Source organism: Glandiceps talaboti, chromosome 5 (genome assembly GCF_964340395.1).
Source record: "Glandiceps talaboti chromosome 5, keGlaTala1.1, whole genome shotgun sequence".
Taxonomy (NCBI): domain Eukaryota; kingdom Metazoa; phylum Hemichordata; class Enteropneusta; family Spengelidae; genus Glandiceps; species Glandiceps talaboti.
The window spans coordinates 17,779,813-17,798,878 of NC_135553.1; the positions used below are offsets into that span (position 1 = coordinate 17,779,813).

Consider the following 19,066-nt stretch of genomic DNA (forward strand, 5'->3'; position numbering starts at 1 on the left):
CAAGTTTAAGACTTTCATCCCTTGTTCTCTTACTAACGCTTTCTAGCGACTACTTTGTATGGAAATAATCGAATCACTGCCGCCTCGTAATTCGGCTTTAGGGATGGTGGGTTACTTCCTGGGGGTACAGTAAAAACGGTGTTCTGGAAAATGTTGACAAACATAAGGAACATCTCATTTTTGGCCAGAGCTTCACCGACACATACTCTTCTACCAGCTGAGAATGGTATGAAACTTCCAGGCTTTGGGATTAAGGTACCATCTTGGGTCAGAAACCGTTCTATGAGAGGAAGAAAAAATACTCAAGTATATTTTTTAACGATTTTTAGCATATAATAGTATATATACAATGTATACATAATTACATGTTTGGCTTGTGTGCAGTGACTTAAATTACGACCACTCTAAATACATGCCAATATTGAAATATACCTGGTCTAAATTCTTCAGGATTTTTCCATTCTTTCTCTGTCATATGAATCTTCCATTGGTTAACCATTATCCATGTACCTCGTGGAAGACAATATCCACCTAAAAGTGATCATATTCACGGTCATTTAGATGTTGACCCGTCAAGAATATGATCATACGTAAACATTGTAGTTATTACAACGGTTAAGACTGAAGTAAAGCTATTTTCTGTTTGTGCTACACTCGTTTATAGCATTCACATAAAGTGTAAAGTATACTGTTTCGATTGGTTTATTTACAAGCCTAGCATGTGACCTTTCAAATTTGGTCAATTAGTAATTGAATTGGTATACCTTTACACTTTATATGGATGCTATAAACGATTGTGGTACATACAGAAAATGCTTTACTTTGGAATTATGGGTTGTAATTCTAATGGAAAGGAATTTGCTTGGAACTTTGAAATGTAAGAAATTGTAAGTTGCAAGGTTTATGTTAGTCCAGATTCTCCTGGGTAGTAAGATGAAGGAGAGCCTAAATTTAAACCAATAAGATGGCCCACGTACATTATTATAGTAGGTTGAAAATCATCGAAGAAGCATGTTATGAGATGAAACTAAAGGAATGAGTGAGAACATAAAAGAACAAAGCAATGGAAGGGGCTGTGAACAGTTCTGTCTTTCCAAAAATACGGGATTTACTAGAATTGTGAAATATGACATTGGTAGTAATTATGTACATTGTGTTGCTACACCTGTCTTAAACGTTCTTAGCTAAGGAGAATTTTCATTGCTTATAAAAATTGTATACAACAGTACTGACCGACAGATGTATCACACGTAGTTGTATGTAGTACTCCGATTGGGGTCACAGTACGGATTCTCATGGCTTCGTGTATGACAGCTTCACAGTATGGCAGTCTTGACCGGTCTGAAAGTTGGCAAGGGCGATCTCGACCAATAGCGTTGTCAATCTCATCGTGCACCTTAGCCTGTACATCCGGGTAATTCACTAGATAGGCAACACACCAGTTTAGAGTGTGAACAGTGGTATCTAGTCCACCTATGAAATAAAAAAAATACACGAGATTCATAGAATGTGAATGACAAGTTATGAGATGCGTGTACCTTTTTATTATGTGATTCTGCCAATGACTATATTCTGTGTTTTACTGGCATTAAGTAATACGAGTTTGGACGACCTGTTGCATACCACTTTATCAACATGAAAAATTATTTCTTTTGCTATAATCGTTACCAATATAGGCAACAAGTTTCATATCCCATTGTTTTCTACCCAATCAAACATACTTGTAAAAAGCGTCATGCTATATTTAACTTTGACTGACAAATCATTGGTCTTTACGCTTTAAGTAGTGACATGACATGTACAGTTGCTACGATGTGTTACTTCGTTTACATATCGTTGCACATACTATACTTTCAAAGACATCTATGCTTCAACTAAAATAATTTACCTCCAAATACGTCAGATATGGTCTGTCTGATATGTACATCTGTAATTAATCCATCATTCTCAGTTCCTTCTGCTTCAATCTTGGAGTGAAGAAGATCATCTATCAGGTCACGATGGTTGTCTATCAGTAATCACCAACAGAGAGTCAATATATGATTCCATTACTAGAACAAAGAACTCATATCACGGTTTTCCTAATTAGGTACAAGAAAGGGTTTCTTCAAATCGTATTATTTGAATTACGTCTTTCTGTCTGTCTACAATGTACTCACCTAACTACCATTTTAGCTACTTACCCAGCCCATACTAGATATTCCATTGTCTATAAAAGCTAATTCAGAAAATGTGTACGACCTTAAATAAATGATACAGAGAAATATTCCCATTCAAAAAGTGAATAGCTTGAAGTTCATACTTGCCTTTATATTGGTCAAATGTTTCCTTATGTTCATCAATCTTCTCTTGGATGAGATTCAGAAATTTGTCAGTCATTTCTCTCATCAGTTTCTCTCCACTGGTTAATGGAATGTAACGAAGCAATGGAATGAGATCGGCCAACAAACCACCACTAGAAAACACATCGATGAATTCCTTGAGTATGTCCATTATCTTTCTCAATTCGGGGTCGTCTATGGCATACCTTGTAAAAGATGAATAGATTGTTGTTTATATTTATGCATGGAAATGGTGAGCTTATTGGTATCATCTATGGATAAGTAGGCTAAATATAAATATTTCAATTTATGGTTAGTATTAACGTTTTGTGAAGTAATAATAAAAAGACTTCGACCAATGGACATTTCATGTTTTCAATATGGCTATGTTGATATATGAAATGTGTTTACGTCACACTGACAGTGACTGTTTCTGCGTTGCTCAGCATATGCGTTAAAACGGTCAAAATCATTATTTTAGTCAACAGCGTTTTCTGATAAGGTACTAGAATTGACCAAATGCTTATTGACCAAACTGTACAACATGCTTATTCGTAACGTGAGACCGATGCATTTGATATAATGATAATAAACAAAGAGCTGCAGTCTATGCATTCTCACTATGTCTTGAAGCTTTAGTTAGTATGGTAACTGAAATATAAATATACACAAATTCAGATATCTGGTTAGTTTTGTTATTATATGTAGCTAATGTTAAGATGGGGTAACGATTACGATTATTACACATGAAATGGTGACTTATCAATGTGTATGACATAGCACATAGAATATCTACATGTACCTTTTGCCAAACGTTAGATCACAAATGACATTGGAAATCAGTGTAAATATCACGGGTGTCGGATCGAAGGGTTCTCCAGCTTCGACAATTTTCATTAATTGTGGAAGAGCATCCTCACTTACAGCTCTCTCTAATCGCTCTCCACTGGCATAATTCCTGGAGTTGTAAAAACATATAATTTGACAAGAAAGAATTATTAAACACATTAATTCCAAACCGGAAAAGATGCAATTACTAGTACGTCCATATTTCATATCAACACTAGATTGACAGTTGTTATGTTGATTTACATTCATGATGGAATGATAAAGAATGCTCGGTAAAACTTCAAATAGTATTATACGATGGACACGAGTATATATATAAGTATTAAAGGTTTGTTAATAGAAAATACAGAGGCTTCTAGAGAGGCACTCTTTATCACCTTTTATTTTACATATGATTTACAAACTTGCCTTACTGCTTGCTTGGTGTACTAATTTTCTATGATTGTCCATGCAGAAGAGAAGTCGGCAGCTACTATGTCTTTTCCGCCTTCAGAATTCATACCATGCCCGCTAAAACAGAGATTCCCCTTAAAACAATACTTTGACTTAAAGAGTTTTTTGTAAAGGTGATTAAAATCTTGCCTTATCGCTTGGTGTACTAATTTCCTGTGATATTTCCATGCAGGAGTGAAGTCGGCAGTGACTATGCTTTTTCGGCCTTCGGAAAAGATGTCCACTAAAATGGAGATTCCCATTAGAAAATTAACACTAATGACACTGCACTACAACTGATGAACATACATTAAAGGAATTTGTTTCTAAACGATGATCCCAGCTTATATTTTCATCTTTCTTTTAACACCTTGTACCTGGCGTCAGCAGTGTGTGTGGGCAATATTTCAAGAGGTGTGAAGCTTCCAACTTTGTTTATTTCCCATAATACATTGCCCCAGTAGTTGTCGTAGTCAAGCTTGTCAATTTGTGTAATTTTGAAGCAGTAGCACGATGCATGGTTGATGACTATGACTTGTCTGGGTCTCCTAAACATAATTAAGAAATGCACCTACACTTTAAGAATCACAGAATGTCTCGGTGTAATGATATAAGATGTCAATTATACACGGTAATTTCCAATATCCAATTAATTATATATCTACATACGTTACTTCACATAACGTGTTAGGATGGGTTCTTTTACAATTTACAAGAGGATCGTGTGATACTTACATGAATAGATATAGGGTCGTCCAGCAAAGTCGTTCTGTTTAGCGACAAGTGATTCTCTGACCAACTTAATGTTATTGAGCACAACACAGTGAGTAAGTCCAACGTTCAGAGTGAATATATCGCCATACTTTTCAGATAGTTTCGTCAAATTGGTGTACGGCTCTTCAGTAATCACTGGAAATAGTCAAAGAAATAATAAACATCAGTGAAAAAGATTGATGGTCCCTCTCTCCAGGCCCAATTTTGAAATCATATTGTAATATATATATTCGTTTATTTCAAGTGTTAAGGCCTCAGCCCATGACAAAACAAAATACGTGCAATTTACAAATAAAGTATTTACAATACACAAGAAAAGAAAAAATTGATCATGTTTAGCTGTCGTTTTCCTTTACAAAATAATCACGGCGTTTAAACGACTTAAATGCAAACATTGAAAACTCATAAAATTAATTACAAGTGGGTTTTTAGTTGATAATAATGCAAAACATTTTTGTTCGATAGGGTGAAAACGGAATCTTCGAGGAATTCATTCTCTTCTGTATAGCTAGTAAAGTGGACAAAATAATACAGATAACACTCGTCCTCTACTACAGTTACACCTTGTTTCGTACAATCAATACTGACACAATCTGAAATCAAATGGTACCGGTTGGTTGCGATGACGACCCTTTTCAATGGCTAGCCTTTGACTTGAGTAGCGGGGTTTGGCTAAGCCAAATTTAAATTTTGTTATGTCTGTATATTAAAGGTACAGTTCTGGTTCCAGCATCGACTTAAACTTAGAATAGCTACGCAATCTACTAGATTGGTCCAGTGAAGCGAACCATTCCTGCCTATAACCGTCTTGTAGCCTTTCAAGAAACAATTAAAAAACAAATAGTTATTTCCAAAGTGTTGTGGTATCCAAACCACACCAAAGCTATATCTAAATAAGAATTCACATATTTTCATTGCCTATGTAATCCTCCAAGCTGAGTCTAAAACTCTAAGCATCTCATAGCAAGGCTTTGGATAACGAGTAGTGTTCATTTCTATACATTTTTTTGATTGATTGATTGATTGATTGATTGATTGATTGATTGATTGATTGATTGATTGATTTTTATTACCTGTACAAGAAATAATTACAGATCACTTGGACAAAAATATATATACACAATTTATACAGGCAATAGGAGTCAGAAAATAGCTGTGCTAATCAAGTCTGACCCCTTACATTAATGGTTAATGGTTAAACATTCACGGGTGTTACTAAACGCACTTGCTCCCTCCCCCCCATCCCAATCCCAGTCATTTAAAAAGTGATGAGAAGAAAGTTCGAATGCCAACTATGCTATATATTCTTTTAGTAAATCCATTTTAAGTGACCACTTGAAACTATTCGTGTTGGTTCTTTCCTGATATTGTATTTGATGTCGTTCCATGTAGTTGCACCTGTATATTATATTATATTATATTGATTGTTGTCCAACTGATGTCTTCATTGGAGGAATACATAAATTGCCCTGAGTCTTCTGTCGTGGATTGTATGCATAATTCAACAGCGTGCACTCATCGGTTATCGAGTGTGGTAAATTATTGTGTATTAAGTCGTAAACAAAAACCCCCTACTAAATACTTGAGTAACTAAACACGTCGAGAATTTCTAACTAGTTTAAAAGAGGAGAAGAATGTTCCCGAAAATGGCTATGCGAGATAGCACGCAGATTTCAACTATTATGTAAGGGATATTGGACCACCCCGTTATGCATTGTTTTCAATGGAGAAAGTGATGACGACGTAGCAGTTCGTATATTCCGGTACTGACCGAAATCGACCCGGAACTATTTTTTCATATTGACTGACGTCAACCTGGAACTATTTGGACATGCAGAAACAAAACGCAGATTTCTATAAATCAAAATCAACATTTATTTGTGAGGAATACACGTTTTTGAATGGCCATTCTGCCGTAAAACACACTCATGCTACTAAAATGGTGTCGGAATACTACTTTGCAGCAATGTCACTGAGTTCGTATAAACTTTGTAATTGTCGTCAATGCTGGGGATCACACTCTGCGACAGTTCGAATTCACGCTGTTTGCAGCGCGTGATTTTTGGAAGAACGGCAAGCTTTTCAAAATAACCGATCCTATGACGAACACGTCACTTGAAATACAATATCACACACTCTGTTTTGATGGTAGCACTGTTATTTTGTACACAATGTGTCAGATGAGTGTTGAAGTTATCCTGAACACAATGATGGGGACCAAAATTATTAACACGCGACTTTGTTTTGAATATTATGCAAATGAGTTGACCACGCAACAATGTGTTCAAATAATATGTTTTTTTTAAACATTAAATGTAAAATCTTGAATAATCGCAGTTCCAGTACAAAATTCTGTTTTATTTATCTTTAACGTTCGAGACATGAAATTCCTTGCATGAAAATGAATGCCCAGGTGACATATAATAAAAAATATTATAGCCTTGATATTGGATAATATGCTCTCGTTGCAAGGATTCGATCAGCACTCCGTTATGCGTCGTGCTGGTCGTATCCTTGCACCTTAGGCATATAATATCAAGGCAATAATATATCATCTGAAATCCTGTATTGCGTTCCTCTGTGACATAGCGCCCTCACAGTATGGATAATGAGTGCATTAGATACAGGAAAATATGAGAAACTCATGTCATACTGATGGATGACAAAGAAATGGTGACAACGTTAAACAATTGTCTATTATTCAACTCTAGTTGTTTTCAAATATATGGATGCTGACAGATAAAAAATAAAAACTTACACATTGCACTGCCTATAACAGGCCATCCGATTGGTCCAGGGGGAAAACCAGCGGGTTTGATCATTCCATTTAGGAGGTGACATACCAACAGACCAAGCAGTATTAATAGAACATATGTCGGATTTGATAGTACACTAAAGAGATGTTCTAAGAATGCAGAAATCATTTTGGCTGGAAAACAAGAATAACTTCATGAAACTGTGAATTGAAGTGATTGATGATTGTTGCTTGTCAGTAAACCAACACAATGGACATGTTTTTGTCAATGTCTACATTTTCTGAAGCTTGTCTAAATAATTCTAGTATTTGTTATAATTTTATATTTGAATGACCTTGCATCATTCACTAAACACATGACAAGTAGAATTTGTCTGAATATGACTTCTATTCTTTCGGTGCGTAGCAGCAGCGGCATCAAGTTTTACTAGTGGATTTCAGAATTTAAGAAACCATTTATATGCGTACGTGTTTTTTATACATATGTTTTAGGTGGTTTATACCTCTTACATCACTATTCACCATTCACCAGGAAGTAAACGCTCTAATTCACAATTCACCAGTATCTCCAGACATCAATTCACCTTCACCAAATATAAACGTAATTCACCATTCACGAGTAATTTTTGTGTAAATATATCAATATCAATATCAATTAAACATACAGTAGCCTTAGAATAAACACATCACGTGTAGGCTTAGCGACTACATAGGGATAAAATATATTCTTAAAAATTTACAAGTCATGAAATATCACCTTAGCAGTAAAAGGTGGGGGGGGGGGGGGTAAGCTTGCATGGGAATATGAACATCTGTCATGGGAGTTCAAGGGTCTCCTATGAGCTGGGGAAATTACAACAAATCTTTAATTGTTCAAATGAATCATTAAAACTAAAACACGTCAAGAATTGGTAATATAGGATATGCTAATACAAAATTTGAGTAGACTCTCTATCTACAGTATATGGTTGTCTTCACCGTATCACTATGATATAAGTACACCTCCAGAGTTTTACAATTTTTTTTATACAGGGGAAATAAAACTTGTCTGTACTCCATGTCACACAAAAGGATTAGAGACGAAGACAAAGTGAGACAAAGTAAGAGACTCCAGAGTTTCTGTAGACTTGCTCAAGTCCCTGGATTTTTTCCATTCTTTTATTTTAATACAATTTTCTTTTTAAAAAACCAATGTAATATTGTGTGTGAGACAATGACCTGAGTAAGTGATTGCGAAACAGTCGGGTGAACACATATAGTCCTTGGGAGACTACTAGTAACCGAGGGAAAGGAGAACAAGTTAAGACATTTTTCTTCACAAAAATGAATGGCAAACTCTAAACACTTGAAGAATATATGAAACTTACGAAAAATCTGTCAAGGGACCCGGGTCAGTCTATCTAGGGTTCTGTAGTTATCTTAGGATACGTTCGCCCTGAGATAGGTAGCTTTGTTTCTCTCAAATTCATCGTTTGCTAAAACTGACTATATAATTTATGACAACCGATTTTGGAGTGCGGAATTTTTATTGGGCACATGGATTCAGATAACGTAGTTACGTACACGTATGTCGAAAACAACAACTTGAGTGGAATCTATAGCTAACCCCCACCCCCACCCCCCCCCCCCACGACTTGGCAACTTATGTTAGCTGATACCTGGTTGGATGATAAACAATGATTTATCAAGGCCAGTCGTGTGAACCAATTCTATATTTAAAAGTTGAGATCAGAGGCCAAGTAAACATCTATCAGACCACACAGGTCATTCGTAGAGTATTGGGTCAGACGTCGCGAATAGTGTCCAGTTGAGGTTACTTCAACTTTCAACACGAAATCACTACGGTAGAAATTTCTGAAAATTTCCATATGATGTCCCCTAAGATTCCAGCGAAAGATATTTAGAAATAAAAAGAAATCTACAATGGAAACCGTATGCTACGTCGATTGCGCATTCGATCCTCGTACACTCAATACCCACAAAGCACATTACTTATGCTAATGGATAATAAAGAACAATACCAGATATGGTGTTTTAATAAATATGGCGTTTTAATTGACATAATTATAAAAACTGTCAAAAATGTCCTAAATTCACCAAATTTCTCTTGAAATGACTTATCCCTACCCCAACGTAAGTAACAGTCATGAAGCAAACTGGTTACCAAATACTAAATTACAATGGACGGGAAAATAAGTATGTCATAGTACGAGGTCATTCTAGGGTGATTCGAGGAATGTGTTATTGAACGACTAGACTTGTAGTTATTTCACTGATGAAGGCTACAGTATGCAGTAACAGTCGATGGTGTTAACATTCAAGGAAAGGCTGAATGAAATATATGACGTTTTAAGGCTATGATCGATCATGTTATAGTTCACCACAGTCAACCTGCTAAACTCAATCACCCCCACTGTAATATATGGTTTAAGCCTCAATACAACGTTATGTGTTCTGACTACAATATACAACGGTACGCTGTAGATAGTCTACTAACATACCTTGTTTGACTTTGTACGTTGTCACCCCAGTGTGCCTTGTATGCGAATAGACTGAATAGAGAGGTGGTACTCTCCAATCCGAACGTTAAACTCTGGTATTTAGTGGTCACGTGATAGGAACAGATAGAATGACGTCATGTTAGTTTATGATTAATATTAATACTAAGGGGTAAAGCATTTGATTTCAGGGGCTACGGGTTTTGAGTTTTGAGGGAAGTATATTGTCGTAGGCCAAAAGTGGGACAAACATATGCTGACCAACTCGACAGAAGAAAAATTTGTTTCCATTGCATGAGCTACAATATTGCGCTGCAAGTGCAGAAACTAGCTACACATGTCGAATTTCCTAGTATATGTGTCTCTGGCGCCGTCGTCTACGGCTGTGGCACCCGGACTTTTACAGATGCTTGTCAAATGTTTATACTCAGTGTTGGCTGAAACCGTCAAATCAAATTACTAAGAATATTAACCAGACTTAGTACCTTCAATCCTGTAATTTTTCCTAGTGATAAAATCTTATCATATAGTATGTACGACATGCAATATACCTTGAGAATTTTTCTCGATGTTACTTAGTTTTTTTAATTCAAATTTCAATTGTAATCAGGGAGCCGTCATCATTTACGGCTGGGAGAAGGGGGTGTCAGAGATATCTGATACAGGTCTCGAAAAATACAAAGATTCAAGGGGTACTCAAAATGAGGATCGGAGTGATAGGGTGGGGGGGGGGGGTACTGAACTATTGAGCAAACACATTGAAATATAAGACATACTTATCAATAAAAAGATTGAAAAATTTGTCGCGGCTTCACCGCAATAATTTATGCTTTATGTGTAATATAGTAGAGAACTCAAATGGACCATGAAAACCATATTGTCACTGCTCTAATGTAACTTGTATGGGGTGGGAGTCACTCAGAGCTCTGTATGGGATAGGGGGTATTTGTCAAATGTGGAAGAAGGGTTCTCAGACCGCAAAGTAATGACGTCTTCCTATTGAAGTCGGGGTCTGTTTCTATAATTTCTTTGTATAGGAACCAAAGTAATACAATGACATGGTTAAAAAGGTAAAAGCACATATCACAAAATCTAAGAATTTCTCAACAAATTTATAGTATTTGGAGTTGAAACTGTAGATATGAAATTTAAAGTTATAACTACAACATAAACACACTGATTAAATTTTGTATTATCCTTCGACCAAGATTTAAGATCCAATAGCAAAATTTCCATTTTTCTCGGGGTGCATACTCATTTTCCTGATAGAAAGACTGTGATATGTTGGCTAGCTAGCACCTCTTCTAGCGATTTTAGCCACTACTTTGTATGGTAAACATTGAATTGTACCCGCCTCGTAATTTGCACATAAGGGCGGTGGGTTGCTATTTGGGGGTGTTGTGAATACGACGTTCTGGAAAATGTTGACAAACTAATCGAAACGAAAAATATCTAATATTTCCGTACCCATCGATCATGCAGAGAACGGATGAGAATGGTTTCACGAGAAGTCAACACAACACAACGAGTTCCCCATAATATTCTCTTAAGTTGTTCAGTAGACCCACAAATTCGTTAGCGCAGAACGTTTTGTTGGATAGCTATCCCTCTTAAAAATCTATGTGTACCTGCACTTTATTCCATTTTACTGCGTTCATTACCATCCACACAGTGACATGAAGTGGTTCTATCTTAAAATGTAAATGTAAAATCTTGAAAAATCGCAGTTCCAGTATAAAATTCGATTTTCTTCATCTTTAAAGTTCGAGACATGAAATTACTTGCATGAAAATGAATTCCCAGGTGACATATGATAGAAAGAAATATTATAGCATTGATAATGAGTGCATAAGATACAGGCAATCTGCGAAGCTCTTGTCATACTAATGAGAAATAAATGGTGACAATGTCTATTATGCAGCTCCAGTGATTTTCAAATGTATGGATGCTGAGAGAAACAAACTTACACATTGCATTGCCCATAACAGGCCATCCGATTGGTCCAGGGGGAAAACCAGCGGGTTTGATCATTCCATATAGGAGATGACATACCAGCAGACCAAGCAGTATTAATAGAACATATGTCGGATTTGATAGTATACTAAAGAAGTGGCCTATGATTGCAGAAATCATTTTGGCTGGAAAAAAGAACAAAGTAGAATTATCAAATTGACAAGTATTTGATGATTGCAGATTATTGCTTGTCAGTAAACCAAAGCAATGGACATATTTTTGTTAAATTATACATTCTACTTGTACGCCTCTCCGATACATCATTGTACCATATGATTTTATATCTCCACTGTAGTGTAGGTGACAGAAGCCTGAGAAGGGGTGGCAAAAATAATGATTGAGTTTCAATTGGCGGGGCTTAACATTTTTTGAGAAGAGAGGGTGAGAGGAACTACACCATTTGTTTAACCCTAAATTGTGTACATTTCCTAACTGTAGCTATGCAGACAAATTGCATGAGATAGTATCAAGGTGACTGAATAAGTTCTATCTAAACTCGACCTGAAATATTTTGCTGTCATTATTTATGGTTTGTTTTATCCTTGTCAAGCATTGTGAAAAAATGATATCGACCTACTTACCCAATGTGATGGGTTAGGTTACCCCTTGACAAGCATTTTTTTCTGACCTTATATATATTTAATTGCGTATGCTAAAATATACATTATGTAAATTGTATGCAAATTTATGTAAATTATCACTTTACTAAATTTTAAATGCATGATTGCACCAAGACAAAGTTCTGCCCCCCCCCCCCCCCTTCGCAATTTGGTCAGGCTACGGGCCTGCAACATAGCCATAGTCAATTCCAGAGACCGTAATTGACAACTTGCACATTTCCTGTTATAACGTTTACTCAATATAAATACGCACTGTATGTGCCGATTTGCATAATAAGAAAAATATTACCTTGAAACCTCAATAGATGCTAGGGGAGAACCCCTAGGACTCCCTCACACCAAGAATGAAGGTGAATGCCTTTACACATATATTTCCACGTAATCGAATATCAGTAACACCTGTGTCACTACAATGCATATGCTCATTGGAATTGGAAAAATAAGTAAGACCACTTACATTCTTCATTTACATATCGATTAGAGAACAATTAACGGCATATGCTGTGAAATTTGGGTAATTACTCATTTAATCTCATGTACTCATGTAATCCCACTGAATCATCAAACACTGTTATTATTTGAGCCAATATATTGTGGCACTCTGTTTACATAAATAAATTATAAATATAAAATCAAATCCACCAGTTCGAGACGTAATTTTTTTGTATGATTTATTCACTGGCATTTGTTGATAAAATGGTTATATTTAACCTAGGTATGCAGTTCTTCAGTTAAAAAGAGTGGTACAGCGATGGTGTTTGTACACACAGCTTACAGCAGGTGCTAAGTTCAAGATTAGCGCTTTCTTGCGACTGCTTTGTATGGAAATAATCGAAGAACTATCGCTTCAAAATGTGGCGTTAAGGATGGTGGGTTACTTCCTGGGGGTACAGTAAAAACGGTGTTCTGGAAAACGTTGACAAACAAAAGGAACAACTCGTTTTTGGCCAGAGCTTCACCGACACATACTCTTCTTCCAGTGGAGAATGGTAGGAAACTTTCAGCCTTGGGGATTAAGGTACCATCTTGGGTCAGAAATCGTTCTGTGAGAGGAGGAAAAAACTAAAGTACATTAAGGTTATCCTATTTTTTTCTGTATCTCATTACCTGACCGACCCAATAATGACCAACGGAAAAATAAAAAAATAAAATATTTCCATTTTTGCCCGCCCTTAATATTTTGCGGAACAGCGCCCTTCCCTGGCGAGAATGAGAAAGAGTCTGGACTATCGACGTCATCTACAGTGATGGAGGCGACCGCGACAATGAAAGTTGTTCAGCAATAGAGCATTTCTTTCATGATGGAAGTTATTCGAGTAGGGGCCCTGAGAACCTGTCAATTGTGTAAAGAAGCTGGGAAAGGGCTTGTTGCCAGGAATTCAATACAAAGAAGATAAAGATGAGGAAAAATGAGAGACAGAGAAACATGAAAAAAGATTTTTTGCTTTTCTTACTTTTTAAATAGAACGACCTACCCATAATGACCATGTAAAAGTAATGAGAAACATTAAAAAATAGGGGCACCCTAGTACAATAAATGTATATGATACAATAATATACAAAATGTGTGTGTGCAAGTATGAATGTATGTTTTTGCTTGTGTACAGTGACTTAAACTAAGGCCACTACAAACACATGTTAATATTGAAATATACCTGGTCTAAATTCTTCAGGATCTTTCCATTCTTTCTCTGTCATATGAATCTTCCATTGGTTAACCATTATCCATGTACCTCTTGGAAGACAATATCCACCTAAAAGTGATCATATTCACGGTCATTAGATGACTGTTGAATATGATCATATATCGACGTTATGGTTAATGGTAAGGAATGTGCATGGGAACTTTGAAATGTATGAAGTTCTGAGTTACAAGTATTATGTGACTCCAGGTTTACCTGGATAGTTGGCGACCTTCAATTTCAACGAATTACTAATAGATGGACCACGTACAGTACTAGTCGATAGGAGATCATTGAGGAGCATGATATGAGATGAAACTAAAGGAATGAGTGGGGACATAAAAGAACAAAGCAATGGAAGGGGCTACGAACAGTTCTATCTTTCGAAAAATACGGGATTTTACTGGAATAATTGTGAAATACGTTATTGTAGTAATTAGATACATTATGTTGAAGCCCCTGTCTTAATATAAATGTCGTAGCCAAGGAGAGTTTTCATTGCTTATAAACACTGCTTGCAACAGTACTGACCGACAGATGTATCACATGTGGTTGTATGTGGTACTCCGTATGGTGACACAGTACGGATTCTCATGACTTCGTGTATGACAGCTTCACAGTATGGCAGACTTGACCGGTCTGAAAGTTGACAGGGGCGATCTCGACCAATAGCGTTGTCAATCTCATCGTGTACCTTAGCCTGTACATCCGGGTAATTCATTAGATAGGCAACACACCAGTTTAGAGTGTGAACAGTGGTATCTAGTCCAGCTGTGAAATAGAAAACAAACAGACGCGATTCGTAAATGACATGAATGCTAAGTTATGGGATGCGGATATCTTTGTATTGTGCGATTCTGCAAATGACTATTAACTTCTATGTTTTACTGGGCATTAACTATGTGAGTTAAGCAAAATCCATGGTCAGCAGCCAGTGTCAGTTGGTAGAATCTTAAAGTTTAAATTAAAAAAAAAATATACAGGATAACTGTTTCACTGGGAATAGAGTATGTGTTAAACTTCAAGATTCTACCAACTGTCACGCCTGCTGACCATGGATTTTGTTTGAACTTCAACAGCATGATGTTACTGTTTATATCATAAACTAAATGCAGTGCCAACATGGTGTAAAGTATGAAGTGACATGTACAGTTAGTCTGGTTTGTTATCCCGTTTGCATATCTTTGCACATACTTTCAATAATTTATACTTCAACTAAAATCATTTACCTAAAAATATATCAGATACTGTCTGTCTGATATGTACATCTGTAATTAATTCAGCATTCTCAGTTCCTTCTGCTTCATGCTTAGCTTGAAGAAGATCGTCTATCAGGTCACGATGGTTGTCTATCGGTAATCACCAAAAAAGAAGTCAAATATGTTATTCGATTACTAGAACAAAGTTTGAACTGATATCACGGTTTTCCTAATTAGGTACAAGAAAGGGTTTATTGAAATCGTTCTTAGTCCTGTAGGTTCCTTATTCGCATTATTTGAATTACGTCTTTCTGTCTGTCTGTCTGTCTGTCTGTCTGTCTGTCTGTCTGTCTGTCTGTCTGTCTGTCTGTCTGTCTGTCTGTCTGTCTGTCTGTCTGTCTGCCTGTCTGTCTGTCTGTCTGTCTGTCTGTCCGTTTGTCTCTATGTCTACAATGTACTTACCTAGCTACTTACACAGCCCATACTAGATATTCTATTGTCTATAAAGGTTAATTCAGGAAATACGCACAATCTTAAATGAATGATAAATAGAAATATTCCATTCAAGAAATGAATAGCTTCATACATACCCTTATTTTGGTCAAATGTTTCCTTGTGTTCGTCAATCTTGTCTTGGATGAGATTCATAAATTTGTCAGTTATTTCTCTCGCCATTTTCTCTCCACTGGTCAATGGAATGTAACGAAACAAGGGAATGAGATCGGCCAACAAACCACCACTAGAATACACATCGATGAAGTCGTCAAGCATGCCCATTATCTTTTTCAATTCAGGGTCGTCTATGGCATACCTTGTTAAAGATAAAGAGATTGTTGTTTATATTCATGCATGGAAATGGTGAAGTTATTGGTATCATCTATGGATAACTAGGCTAAATATCAATATTTGAATTTATGTTTTTTATTCACATTTCGTGAGGTAATAATAAATAGACTTCGAGAAATGGACTTTTCATCGAAGTTTTTAGTATGACTGTGTTGATATATGAAATGGGTTTACGTCACACTGACAGTGACTATTTCCGCGTTGCTCAGCATATGCGTTATAACGGTCAAAATCAAAAACGGCGTTTTGTTGTAAGGTGCTAGAATTGATCAAATGCTCATTGACCAAGCTTTACAACAGGTTTATTCATAACGTAAGACAGATGTACTTCATATAATTATAATAAACAAACGTAACAGCTGTAGTCTATACATGCTCATTATGTCTTGAAGCTTTAGTTACTATGGTAACTGATATATAAGTATACACTAATTCAAATATCTGGTTAGTGTTGTTATTATATGTAGGTACTTTACTATTAGGATGACGTAAAGATTACGATTATTACACATGAAGTGGTGACTTATTAATGTGTATGACTTAAAACAGAAGATACCAACCGTTTGCCAAACGATAGATCACAAATAACATTGGCAATCATTGTAAATATCACGGGTGTTGGATCGAAGGGTTCTCCGGATCTAGTTTCAACAGTTTTTAACAATTGTGGAAGAGCATTCTCACTTATAGCTCTCTCTAATCGCTCTCCACTGGCATAATTTCTGGAGTTGTAAAAAAGAAATACAATTCGACAAGAAAGAATTATTATACACATTAATTACAAACCGAAAAAAATGCAATTACTAGTAGACTTCTCAATTAAAAGTGGTGGTTTGAAACGAAATGTGACAGTTTTCATATTTGTTTGTTTGTAGAATATACAGAGGCTTCGAGAGGGCCAATCTGTAAAATCTTGCCGTACTGCTTACTTTTCTACGATATTTCCATGCAGGAGTGAAGTCGGCGGCTACTATATCTTTCCCGCCTTCAGAATTCTTGCCCGCTAAAGAGATTCCCCTTAAAACAACAAAATGACTTAAAAGAATTTTTTTTTTAAAAGGTGATTTAAAAACTTGCCTTATTGCTTGGTATACTAGTTTCCTGTGATATTTACATGCAGGAGTGAGGTCGGCATAGACTATGTTTTTCCGGCCTTCGGAAAAAATGTCCACTAAAAAAGAGATTCCCGTCAGAAAATTAACACTACTGACACTCTAATACAATTAAACATATATTAAACGAATTGGTTTCTAAATAATGATGCCAGCTTGCTTGCTTTGATTACCGAAAATTACACATGATAACACTGACCACAGCATCTTGTATCGATTAATTTCATCATCGAGACAACCCTGGGAACATCATTACAATCGATCAAACTGTTTGACAAAAAGTAAACATTTTGGCCAAAAATGACACATGTAACTAATTTACGGGTCATATCATCTTGTATCGAAACATCCCTAAAATATCAAGACCAATCATAAAAGTAGTAGTTTTTGGAACACAATATGTTTAAAATCTAACAGCATTTTTTAAAGAGTTGTTTTATATATCAATAATTTGAAAATCAGGTCATCAGCAATTGTTTACCCACACATCCCCAGAAACATACCCACTAAATTTCAGTGTCAAATACTTTTGGCGTGTAAGATTATTAAACCACAAACCATGTGTTTTTGTATATAATTTGCATATCAGTGATGGTGTCATGTGATGTTCGTGTGATACTTACATGAATAGATATAGGGTCGTCCAGCAAAGTCATTCTGTTTAGCGACAAGTGATTCTTTGACCAACTTAATGTTATTTAGCACAACACAGTGAGCAAGTCCAATGTTCAGAGTGAATATATCGCCATACTTCTTAGATAATTTCGTCAAATTGGTATGTGGCTCGTTATTAATCACTGAAAATAGTCAAAGAAATAATAAACATCACTAAAAAATATGTATGGTTCCTTTCTACAAGTCCCATTACGTCATATATATGACTATGTTCGTTTATTTCAAATGTTAAGGCCTCGGCCCATGAAAAGAAGTACACACACACACACACACACACACACACACACACACACACACACACACATATATATATATATATATCTGTTTATGTCACTGTATCTGTCTCTATCTCTGTCTGTCTGTCTGTCTGTCTGTCTGTCTGTCTGTCTGTCTGTCTGTCTGTCTGTCTGACGCCAAGTGAAAGTGGGTGTCTGGCAAAATATCTCTGTCTAAGTTAAAATGTAGGAAATAAAACCATATAGTTGTATAATAATGTATTGAGAGTAAAATTGGGGCATTGAAGACAGTTTTCAAGTACTCTATGGCATTCGATAATGTGGTTTAAAATTTCATGCCCATAATTACCCTTCTTCATGTTCATATTTTCATAAAAGAGTGCTTACTGTGGGAGGGGGACACCCCTCCCTCACCCTCCCACTAGCTATCATGCGGAATGCTGTTTCTGCCCAAATCAAGATTGAAAGAGAAAACTCTGTATGCTAAGTATTTACAAGTACATGTTACAGCCCGATGTGCGACCTTTTTCGCAAAGCCCACAGCTATTTGTAAAGACATTTCTCATTTTTATGTATGGACGTAGCAGTTGATTTCCATTGTTAGTTTATTGTAGTGTGCCATAATGTATATCTTTGAAGTAGAGGGAGGGGGTGCTAAATGACACCTATTAAGATATGAGTGTGAAATGGGGGGGGGGGGGGAGCTTTGAAAATGTAATTTCTCCCCAGGCCTCCCCTGCCGTAAATTCTGACCCCAGCCTAATATTTTTAAAAAAATGACACTCGTCCTCTACTACAGTTACATCTTGTTCTTTTTTTTTACAATGCTGACACAAGCTGAAATCAATCTGGTACTGGTGGGTTCTATGACGACCTTTTTCAATGGCTAGTTTGTGACTTGAACAGCTTAGTTTGGCTAAGTCAAATTCAAATGTTGGTATGTCTATATATGAAAGGTACAGTTCTGGTTCCAGTATTGACTTAAACGTAATCTACTTGATTGGTAGAGTGAAGCTGACCACTCCTGCCTGTAACCGTCTTGTAGCCTTGCAAG

General features: G+C 36.3%; 2 protein-coding genes across 2 annotated transcripts; both read right to left on the reverse strand.

The window, feature by feature from the left end:
- Positions 1-32: 32 nt before the first annotated feature.
- Positions 33-11,762, reverse strand: LOC144435434 (cytochrome P450 1A5-like). Its single transcript, XM_078124030.1, has 9 exons — positions 11,597-11,762; positions 4,338-4,511; positions 3,753-3,846; positions 3,124-3,279; positions 2,307-2,527; positions 1,889-2,008; positions 1,234-1,473; positions 433-531; positions 33-280 (listed from the first exon to the last, which is right to left on the reverse strand). The coding sequence occupies exons 1-9, from the start codon at positions 11,760-11,762 to the stop codon at positions 33-35; spliced, it is 1,518 nt and encodes a 505-aa protein (XP_077980156.1).
- Positions 11,763-13,057: 1,295 nt separating this feature from the next.
- LOC144435435 (steroid 17-alpha-hydroxylase/17,20 lyase-like) lies at positions 13,058-18,371 on the reverse strand. Its single transcript, XM_078124031.1, has 9 exons — positions 18,362-18,371; positions 17,725-17,898; positions 17,067-17,160; positions 16,550-16,711; positions 15,734-15,954; positions 15,174-15,293; positions 14,476-14,715; positions 13,918-14,016; positions 13,058-13,305 (listed from the first exon to the last, which is right to left on the reverse strand). Exons 1-9 carry the CDS (start codon positions 18,369-18,371, stop codon positions 13,058-13,060), a joined length of 1,368 nt encoding a protein of 455 aa, XP_077980157.1.
- Positions 18,372-19,066: the final 695 nt, after the last annotated feature.